The 11,007-nt window shown below is 41.1% G+C and overlaps 1 protein-coding gene across 9 annotated transcripts in view; it reads right to left on the bottom strand.

Moving 5' to 3' along the window:
• Positions 1 to 6,268: 6,268 nt before the first annotated feature.
• Positions 6,269 to 11,007, bottom strand: part of TMEM225B (transmembrane protein 225B) — a 44,616-nt gene continuing 39,877 nt past the window's right edge. For all 9 annotated transcript variants that reach the window (XM_073791923.1, XM_033839163.2, XM_033839165.2 and 6 more), the window contains one exon: positions 6,269 to 6,703. In XM_073791923.1, coding sequence (XP_073648024.1) covers positions 6,531 to 6,703 — 173 coding nt within the window. In that variant the 3' untranslated portion in view covers positions 6,269 to 6,530. The remainder of the gene's footprint in view (positions 6,704 to 11,007) is intronic.

Here is an 11,007-nt window from a genome sequence, read left to right as displayed (position 1 = left end):
AGAGACCCGTCGGTCGACAAGTGTTTATTGCAGCCTCCGGCGCTTTTTGCGAGGGTTAGGGGCGGAGGGTGATGGAGGGTAGCACCGAGTATTGTGGGTTCACATAAGGGGCCTCCACCCTGGGTAGTGTTGGGGGGCGTAGGCGTAGGCGCTAGTCAGGGAAGCCTTCCTGGAGGAACCGACGCCTGAGCACAGATTTGATGGATGGACCCAATAGTGAGGTCAGGTGCCCCCAGCGGAGGGAGCACGACGAGCCCAGCAAATGGTGGGGACTGGTGGCTTTCCCGCACCCTCAGAGCCGCTAGAGCAGGCGGCTGAGCTAGGTAACCTGGAGGCAATGGGAAGCCGCGGAAAGATTTGAAGGCGGGAAGGGACCGATTTTAGAAAGATACTACAGAGAAACCTGCAAGAGAGACTGAGCAAGAGGCGAGGGAGGTGGGGAGATGAGAAGACTGACTGTGGGTTAAGCGAAGCTAAATAATGCAGTCCCCGAGAGAAGGGATGAGAGACAGGACTGGGGAATTCGTGAGACTAGAGATCGCAAGGAGAGTTTGGATATCAAACATATTGGGAAAGTAAAATTGGCAAAGTTTAGGGATTGATTGGATCTGGAGGATGAGAGAGAAGGTGGAATCATTTAGTAAATGACAAAGGCTACATCTCATATCAATAAGAGTGGACTTTTAGAAAGCAGACAACTGGTTGGTCATCTGGAAGAAGGTAACGTTGGGTCCATTCCTTATACCACATGCCAGGGCAAAGTCCAGCCCTGCTCACAGGGTCTCCCATCCTTTTACAGTACAAATTTCGTTATCAACCCATCTTGGAAATATTGTTGGCTAGCCTCCTCATTCGCTAACATGCCCTCACATCCAAGAGGGACAAGGCTGAACCTTGTCATCGAGGACCAAGAGAAACAGCCTGATGGACTTAGTCTGTCTTGGAAAACTGAACTATACCTAGCGACTTCAAAAACCATCGTTCAGCTTGCCATGGAGAAGACACAAGGAAGAAGGCATTCTGGAAGAGGCAAAGAGAGATTGGATCAGATCACAGGTTTCCAGGTCAGCCTTGGAGAAGAGAAAGGGGTTCCTCTGAACGGGGAAGAAAAGAATCAAAGATGGGTTATGGTCTAGGTTAGGGCTCAGCAAACTTTTTCTATGAAGGGCCAGATGGTAACTATCCTAGACAGAACACATAGTGTGTCGCCTGCTCTTCATTTTTACAATCCTTTAAAACTGTAAAAACCATTCTTAGCTCACAGCCAGGGCTGGATTTGACACAAGGGCTGTAGTTTGCTTACCCCTGAAATAGATTATTTTAAAATTATTCTAGAGAAGTGTTTAAGGAGCTCATTCTTAACCTCTTTTCTCAGTGATGTTACCTGCTGAGAGTGCAGGGGACAATGGTAGGTTGGAGCCTAAATAATGGAGTGAAGATTAGAATATCTGTTGTGAGGAATGATGTAGTAGGAAAAAAATCATAGAATGAATGAAAAGATTGTCAAGCAACACTGAATGACTGATATTGAAAACAAAACAAAATAAGTGACAGAATCAATCCACACAATTGTCTATGCAGTCTGGGGGCTAAGAAAACAGCTGGATTAATCCAATATTAGGATTGGTCATAAGGATGATTATGAAAGAATGCCAAGGGCGTGGGGGGAATGAGGGCTCTAGTGGGAGAAGGTTGTGCTGAGTGACCATGGTGTCCAAGCTGAGTGCGGGAGGGACCGAAACCAACAAGAAAAACATGGAGACCTGAGGAATCAGAGGTTAGGATGAGGCCATGAAGCAGGTTTCAGGAATTTTTTCGGAAATGTTATAGGCAAACTAAGCATAAAACACATTATCCTGTTTGTTTTCCATAAACAGAATCATACTATATTCTGTTCTGCTCTTTGCTTTTATTCAGTAAACAACATATCTTTCCACATCTACACATACTGATCTACCCCACTCTTTACCAGCTCTACAGTATTCCACTGTATTTTCTGTGTTCCCCATGATTTATAAAGCTTATCAGTGGACATTTAGGCGGTTTCCAGCATTCGGATTTACCAGAAACCTGGATGAACGTCGTCATACAGAATTCCTTGTGCACTTTTTGGCAAATAAATCTAAAGGATGAGTTCCCATAAATGGAATTACGGGATCTAAAAGTCACATGCATTTTAAATTTTGTCAGCTATTGCCAAATTATCCTGCAAAGAGTCTGCACCAATTTCCACTCTCACAAACAGTGGGGGATAGCATTCATTTTCCCACAATCTCATGAACGCTGGATGTCATCAAACTTTTTCATCTTTGCCAATCTGATGAGTGAAATCAGTGATGCCCACATTTTTGTTTGGACTTCTTAATTATAAGTGAAGTCGTTTTTCCTACCTTCATTAGCTACTTGTATTTCCTTTTCTGCAAACTGGCTGTTTTTACCCTTTCCTCTGTTTCTGTTGGGTTTGTTTATCTCTTTCTTACTGATATATGAGTTTTTTGAAAATTAAGGAAAATAGCCCTTTTTCAAATGTTTTGCAAATATTTTCCTATTTGCCTTTTGTCTTTCTTAATGGAACTCTGTGCACTGCAAAATATTATATGTTTTACATATTCAAATTAATCCTTCCTTTTTCTTTAAATCTTCTCCATTTTGTGCCTTCCATCCTCCAAGATGATTTTTTAAATCCCCTGTATGCACTTCTAAGACATTTATTGTTAGGTTAAATCTGAGATCTGTCGGAAATGCATTCTGATCAAAGGGAAAAAAGAAAAAAGAAAATCCAGCCAGCCTTTTTTTTTTTCCCAAATGGCTAGCAAGTCTTCCTCAACCATTTATTGAAGGATCAATAACCCTTCCTGGGCTTCCCTGGTGGCGCAGTGGTTGAGAGTCTGCCTGCCGATGCAGGGGACACGGGTTCGTGCCCTGGTCCGGGAAGATCCCACATACCACGGAGCGGCTAGGCCCGTGAGCCACGGCCACTGAGCCTGCGCGTCCGGAGCCTGTGCTCCGCAACGGGAGAGGCCACAACAGTGAGAGGCCCGCGTACCGCAAAAATAATAATAATAATCCTTCCTGATTTAAAAGGTTAATTTTATCAAATATTATATTCCTCTATAAAGTAGGCTTTATATTAGTACTCTTATTCTGTTCTGTAATCTATCTGTATCCTGTGTCAGGACCTGCCAAACTGTTTTAATTACTGCAGTTTTATGTTGTGCTTTTGCATCTGGAAGAGATTTTCTATATCACTGACCGTAATTTCCCATGGTTTAAAGAAGAGATTGTTGGAGAAAAATTAAGAATGGTACCCTGAAAACTGCAAAAGAAACCAGATAAATTCTGACCTCATGCTCCTGGCCCTGAGAGACCAGACTAGAACTAAGGATTGCTAGGGAAATGGCATTGTCAGAAAGAAGGCAGATTTCAGGAAGATGAGCAAATGAAGGATTTTTTTTTTTTTTTTTTGGCAAAGAACATGGTACTGAATGAATTGAGAGCATGGGGGCGGGGCAAGAAAGAAGAAGGGAAAAAGGGAGGAAGGGAAGGAGAAAGGGACAGATGCAGAGGGAGAGAGGAAGAAAATTATCTGACAAGAAACAGAAGAGATGAGGTTACATGGTGAAATACAGAAAGCTGGGAGGAGTTGTCATGACCATAAAGAGGAAACAGGTTAAGAGGCAGCAGAGTTTACTTTAAAATTTTAAAAACCTGTACTGAACATCAGAGAGCTTCACCTCTCTGGTTCTTTAATAAGAAAATGGGTAGAATCACAGCTGGCCTGTCTTTAGCAGGACAGAGTGAAATGGCAGATGTGAACGTTGTTTTAGCATTAACTATAGAAATGAAGGTTATAGGAGTTCAGAGTGCTGGTATGGACAGTGTTGGATATTTGACTTATATTACCCAACTTTAAGATTTAATATGAATTTTTGAATAGGTAATACATGTACATGATTCAAGAGCCAAACTCATATAAGAAGTTACACACAGAACTATTACTCCTCCCTCTGCCCACTCCACCCACCCCATTTTTTTTAATATAAATTTATTTATTTATTTTTGGCTGTGTTGGGTCTTCATTGCTGTACACGGGCTTTCTCTAATTGCGGCGAGCGGGGGCTACTCTTCGTTGCGGTGCGCGGGCTTCTCATTGCAGTGGCTTCTCTTTCTTTCTTTCTTCTTCTTCTTTTTTTTTTTTTTGCGGTACGCGGGCGTCTCATTGTTGTGGCCTCTCCCATTGCGGAGCACAGGCTCCGGACGCGCAGGCTCAGCGGCCATGGCTCACGGGCCCAGTCGCTCCGCGGTATGTGGGATCTTCCCGGACCGGGGCACGAACCCGTGCCCCCTGCATCGGCAGGCGGACTCTCAACCACTGCGCCACCAGGGAAGTCCGCAGTGGCTTCTCTTGTTGCAGAGCACGGGCTCTAGGCGCACGGGCTTCAGTAGTTGCAGCACGTGGGCTCAGTAGTTGAAGTTCGCAGGCTCTAGAGCGCAGGCTCAGTAGTTGCGGCGCACGGGCTTAGTTGCTCTACGGCATGTGGATCTTCCTGGACCAGGGCTCGAACCCGTGTCCCCTGCGTTGGCAGGATTCTCAACCACTGTGCCACCAGGGAAGCCTCCACCCGATTTCTTAATCTACCCCCATCTCTAAAGATTCATTCATTTATTATACGCTCTTCAAGTGTTTATTTATTTGCAAATACTAATATTCACATATTTCCCTACCTTCCCCCCTTTTCTTACACGAAAGGAAATATACTAGATACTTTGCTTTTTATCATGTAATATGTCCTAGAAAATATTCCATATCAGTACTTAGAGACCTTTCTCATTCTTTTTTTTATTTAAGCTGGTGTGGATGTAACATAATTTATTTAAAGTGTCCCCTGTTGATGAGCATTTGAGTTGCTCCTAATCATTTGTTGCTGCAAAAGCTGCAGCAATTAATCACCCTGCACCTATGTCATTCTTAAAGATGTGTGCAGGTATACCTGTTGGATAAATCCTTAAATTGAGACTTTGGTTTGGGTTAAAGCATTACTGCTTCTGCAGTTTTGTAGGTATTGCCAGATTCCCCTCAGGAGGGCTGTATCATTTTGCACTTCCATCTGCCATGTATGATGGTGCCTATTTCCCCACAGGTTAGCCAACACAACGTGTTGCATCAAACTTTTGATTCTTGCAAATCTCACGGGGAGAAATGGCATTTCGGTAGAGTGTTCTCCATTTTTTGAAATTTTTGCACTTTTTTTTATTTCTTTAACACATTAATAATAGCTTAATAATAGTTATTTTAAAGTGTGTATCTGCAAAATCCAATATTTGGATCATTCTGTCATCTGCTTCTATTGGTTGTTTATTCTCGTCAGTCACATTTCTTCATGTCTAGTAATTTTGCATAGTATGCCAGTATTTGTGCATGAAGGAAGAGGCTCTAGGCCTTCCACAATGGGGCCATGCTTTGTTCCAGAGTGTCTATTCCAGTAAATAATAATAATAATTATAAAGCATTGTCCCATCATGGAAGAGGTTGATCATCTCATATCAGTTTTCCTAAGCAGATGTTACTCCTTCCAATAGATTCCTTTTCAATAGAAAGGAACTTTATTTCAGTAAAGTTTTCTTGAATTTTAGTTTTAAATACTTGTTCTGTTCCTTTACTTCCATTTTCTTCCTCAGGGACTCCGATTTTACCTATGTTGGACATACACACCTGAAGAACAGGCACTACGTGTTTTAGTTAGATTGTTTTTAGTATTTTATTACATTTCTCTCCAAAAGGTATCTTGGGAGTTTCTTTCTCATAGGGAGATGATGACAGCCTAGTTCCAGTCTTTTCACTTTCCACCTCACAAAACCCTATAGGAACAATATAGAAGTAGGCATAGAGAAAATCTACAAACTCTCAAATATGTAACGGTGGGCCAGACCACCCTAAACCAGCAGAATGAGTATGGAAAGCCACAACTGGGAGATCAGCATGGCTGGAACAGTGGGGTGGTCATACTCTGTTCAGTTTTTATTTTACAAAACTCAGGTCACTTGATCATTTCCTAATATTCCTCCCTCCCTTCCTGCCCTCTAGGCTGCAGGCTGGTGTTTTGTTTTGCTTTGTTTGTTCATTTGTTTGTTTTTTGGCCATGCTGTGTGGCATGTGGGATCTTAGTTCCCCAACCAGGGATCGAACCTGTGCCCCCTGCACTGGAAGCTCAGAGTCTTAACCACTGGAATGCCAGGGAAGTCCCCTGTTTGTCTTTTGAGGCATGGATTAACAGACAGTAGTCATCGTTTTATTGAAAACACTTGTCCAAAAAAATCATTCAGAAAGCTCAGAAGAATTCAGAAAACTTTTAACAAATTTCAAACACACACAAGACAGAATCACTTTGAGTAGGGGAAGTGGAGGGTTGATTTGACACTCAAGAGCCTCATCAAAAGTAGCAGAGACTGGTGGAGGCAGGGGAGCCACACACAGTGACACGTGTGCACTCACACAGCTTGATGAAGGGCAGGGCACAGACTATCTTGGTCTAGATAACTGTTTCCTCCTTCAGCAGCGTCTCCCTCTGTATGGAGCTCAGCTCTTCTCCCAAACTCTCCATGTTTTCCAGGTGCGAGATCTCTTGGGTCTCCTCAGTACTCTGGGAAATGGGCAACAAATGACAGCTAAGGCAGGCTGTTTCTTGAACGAGGCAGATGGCACCTGGGTGACAGCAAAAGTTTGGGTCAGGTGAGAGAGAGTGTCAAGCTCAGTGCCTGCCCTAGAGGTCGGAAACTCCCTCCTCTGACCTGACTCCCTCTGGTCTGCACCTGCCCTCCTAGTTCTCCCCTCCAATAAAGGACAAGGCATACAAATAGATGGATAAACTCATGGAACCATGGCCAGTGCTGGAAGGCATCTTAGCAATTGTCTAACCATTAATAGGTAAGAAAACAAGGTTTCAGAGAGGAAGGTCAAACACAAAGCCCAGGCCTCTTCATGGCCAACTCACTCAAGACCCTCAGTAAATGAAAGAAAGGAAGAAGAGAATCAATATTCATAAGAACAAACAAAGATATCTTGAGTGGATAATAAATGCTGTATTACGGCTAAGACAAAGATAAAAGACAACTATTTTCAGCTTTATAGCAGACTAGCTACTCTCCACTAAACACAACAAAAATTCTAAATATTTCTTCAAAAACCTATTATTTATAAATGCATCATCGAGCTGACATCAGAGCAAGACATTCTTAGATGCCAAAACCATAGTGATAACAGGAATCTGAAGGGTTAAAGCAACCACACAATTAGCCTTCACCTTGGAGACACGCGCTCAACCCAGGTGACCCTGAGTTTCCATTCTGCTGGCTTTTCGGGACACGGAAAAATAAAAGGAAAGCCCAGGTCCTGCTCACAGTGGGGAAATCTAATAAGAGTCGGCCACATGAAACTAAAACTGCAAAGTTACCTGCATTGACTGAGATTTCACAAACACAGGCTAGCTCTTATGTGGGTCTGCAGCTAAACTAACAATACCTAAGTATTTTGGTTGTGATCCTAGGGTAGTTCTGCACCCAAGCACCGGGCAGAAGCAAATGCAAATCCTTTTTTGAGGAAACACTTTAAATATAGGCCTCAAATAATTTCCAACAACGACAACAAAAAAATTTTCCAAGGAAAATGAGTTCACAGTCAAAATCCACAGACCATACCAAGAACCAAGGTACCACAGCAAGAGCCTATAGAAACAGCTGTAGAAACAGCAGCAAATAATTCAGTTGTTAAACTTATAAGACACAGAATATAAAATAAGTATGTTTAACATGTATAATAAAAATATATTCAGAGAACATATTTTGAATATGAGGAAAAAAGCATAAAAGTAACAAGATATACAGGAAAATACAACTTCTAGTTATAAAATAGATTAACTGAAATAAAAATTTAATGGCTAGGTTAAATAGACCAGACACAGCTAAAAAGTGAATGGGGAGGGACTTCCCTGGTGGTCCAGTGGTAAACAATCCACCTTGCAATGCAGGGGACGTGGGTTTGATCCCCGCTCAGGGAACTAAGATCCCACATGCCGTGGGGCAACCAAGCCTGCATGCCACAACTACTGAGCTCGCGTGCCCCAACTAGAGCCCGCGTGCCGCAAACCACAGAGCCCACGGCTCTGGAACCGGTGCACTACAACTATAGAGCCCACACGCCCTGGAGCCTGTGCACCACAACTAGAGAACAGAAAACCCACATGCCACAACTAGAGAGAAGCCCGCGTGCCACAACTAAGGCCCAATGCAGCCAAAAATACATTTAAAAAATAATGATAATAATAAATAAATCTTTTTTTAAAAAGTGAATGGGTAAACTTGAAGATACATCTATATAAGGTATTCACAATGCAGCCCAGAATGACAAAGACAGAAAATATGAAAGAGAAATTAAGACATGCAGGATAGAGTAACAAGGTCTAACAGAAATCTTCCTGGAGTTCCACAAAGGACAAAAAGAAAGGGAAAGAAAATGGGGAGGAGATAAAAATGTTTTACAAATGCTGAAAGATATCACTCCTCAGCTTCAGTTCACACATCAAATCATAACACAAACATCCATACCCTGCAAAATACCAAAAAAAAGTCTCAGAGAAAAAAAAGTTGCCTCAAAAAGAATGATATTTTTAAAGAGAGCCAACTTCTCAACAATAAGTAGAGAAGTGGGAAAGTAATAGAATAATATCTTGAGTGCTGAGAGAATAACTGTTAACTTCAAAATGTATATTCAGCAAAACTAACTTTAATAAACAAAAATGAAAGATAATTTCATACAAACAAAATATGAGACAGTGTATCTCTAACTGACCCTCATTAAAAAAGGCAAAAAAGGGCTTCCCTGGTGGCGCAGTGGTTGGGGGTCCGCCTGCCAATGCAGGGGACATGGGTTCGTGCCCCGGTCCGGGAAGATCCCACATGCCACGGAACGCCTGGGCCCGTGAGCCATGGCCACAGAGCCTGCGCGTCTGGAGCCTGTGCTCCGCAACGGGAGAGGCCACAGCAGTGAGAGGCCCGCGTACCGAAAAAAAAAAAAAAGGCAAAAAAAAAAATGAGGGCTTCCCTGGTGGCGCAGTGGTTGAGAATCTGCCTGCTAATGCAGGGGACACGGGTTCGAGCCCTGGTCTGGGAAGATCCCACATGCCGCGGAGCAACTAGGCCCGTGAGCCGCAACTACTGAGCCTGCGCGTCTGGAGCCTGTGCTCCTCAACAAGAGAGGCCGTGGTAGTGAGAGGGCCATGCATCCCAATGAAGAGTGGCCCCCGCTTGCTGCAACTAGAGAAAGCCCTCGCACAGAAACGAAGACCCAACACAGCCCTAAATAAATAAATAAAATACATTAATTGTCAAAAGTAGAGTCATTATCATTATTTAAAAAATGATATAAATGAACTTATTTACAAAACAGAAACAGACTCACAGACTTAGAGAACAAACTTATGGTTACCAGGAGGGAAGGGTTGAGGGAGGGATAGTTAGGGAGTTTAGGATTGACAGGTACACACTGCTATATCTAAAATAGATAACCAACAAGGACCTACTGTATAGCACAGGGAACTCTGCTCAATATTATGTACCAACCTAAATGGGAAAAGAATTTGAAAAAGAATAGATACATGTATAAATGAATCACTTTGCTGTACACCTGAAATACAACATTGTTAATCAACTATACTCCAATATAAAATAAAAAGTTATAAAAAAATCATTATAAAGGATGTACTTCAGGATAACGATCTTAGATAGAAGGCCTGAGGTTTGATGAGCAGCTAAATTGGTAAATATGTGGGTAAATTTAAACAAGTATTAAATGCATAAAATAATAATAATAATAATAATGTATAGAATTTTTTTAAAAAACAGAAGAAACCAAAACACTGGACAAAATACCATATAAGTTGGGGGGGAGGGGCCTTGAATTATTTATGAAGAGAATAAATATGCTGATTAACTAAGCATGTTAAAATGTCAAGAGTAACTGTGACACAAATGAAAACAGACCGTATAATTTCCAAACTAACGAGGGAGGAAATGTAATGAGAATTATATACATAAAATTCAATCAACCCAAAGCAAGGCAAGTGAGGTAGAGGGTGGGGAGCAGAAAAAACTGAAAGCACAAACTAAGGTGGTCGAAAAACTACAAATATATCAGTAGTCACAACAAATGTAAATCAACTAAATGCTCCAGATAAAAGACAAAGGTTATAATAAGACTAGATGAAAAAAATCCAATCATAAGCTATCTATAAGAGACATCCAAAACGTGAAGACAGAGACAGGTTTAAAGTAAAAGACGTAACAGGCAAATAATAACCTAAAGAATGTAGAGGTAGTTATAGTAATATCAGATAAAACAGACTTTACAACAAAAAGCATTATAAGAAATAAAAAGTATCACAGCATGATGATAAAAAGTTCAATCCACTAGTAAAATATAGCAATTTTAAATCAAGGTTTAAACAAGATAATAAAAAAGCTTGATGTAATGTTTATAGATAAAAGGTTGCATTCACCATGAGACATGAAAATGGACCTCAGACTAGGCTATAAAGCAAGTCAATAAATCTGAAAATATTAGGACTATATAAACCATGATCTCTCATCAAATTGAAACTAAGTTAAAATCATTATCACCAAGATACAATAAAAATTCTATGCTTAGAAATTTAAAAGTATATTTTTAAATAATTCACGGATCAAAGAAAAAATCATAAGGGGAACAAGAAAATATCTGAAATCAAACAACAACAAAAGATATTACACAACAAAATGAGAGCTGCAAATAAAGATGCAATTCTTAGAGGGCAGCTGAAGCTTTAAATGCCTACTTAGAAAAGAAGAAATAATCAATGAGCTTAGATCCTGATTTAGGAAGCTGAAAAAGGAACAGCAGAATAAATACACAAAAAAGTAGTAGGGAGGGAAGTTCAAAATAAGAAGCAAAAAGTAATTAAATAGAAAAGAAACAAG

This window comes from Tursiops truncatus, chromosome 15, assembly GCF_011762595.2.
Source record: "Tursiops truncatus isolate mTurTru1 chromosome 15, mTurTru1.mat.Y, whole genome shotgun sequence".
NCBI lineage: Eukaryota > Metazoa > Chordata > Mammalia > Artiodactyla > Delphinidae > Tursiops > Tursiops truncatus.
This window is presented reverse-complemented; position numbering and strand designations above follow the sequence as displayed.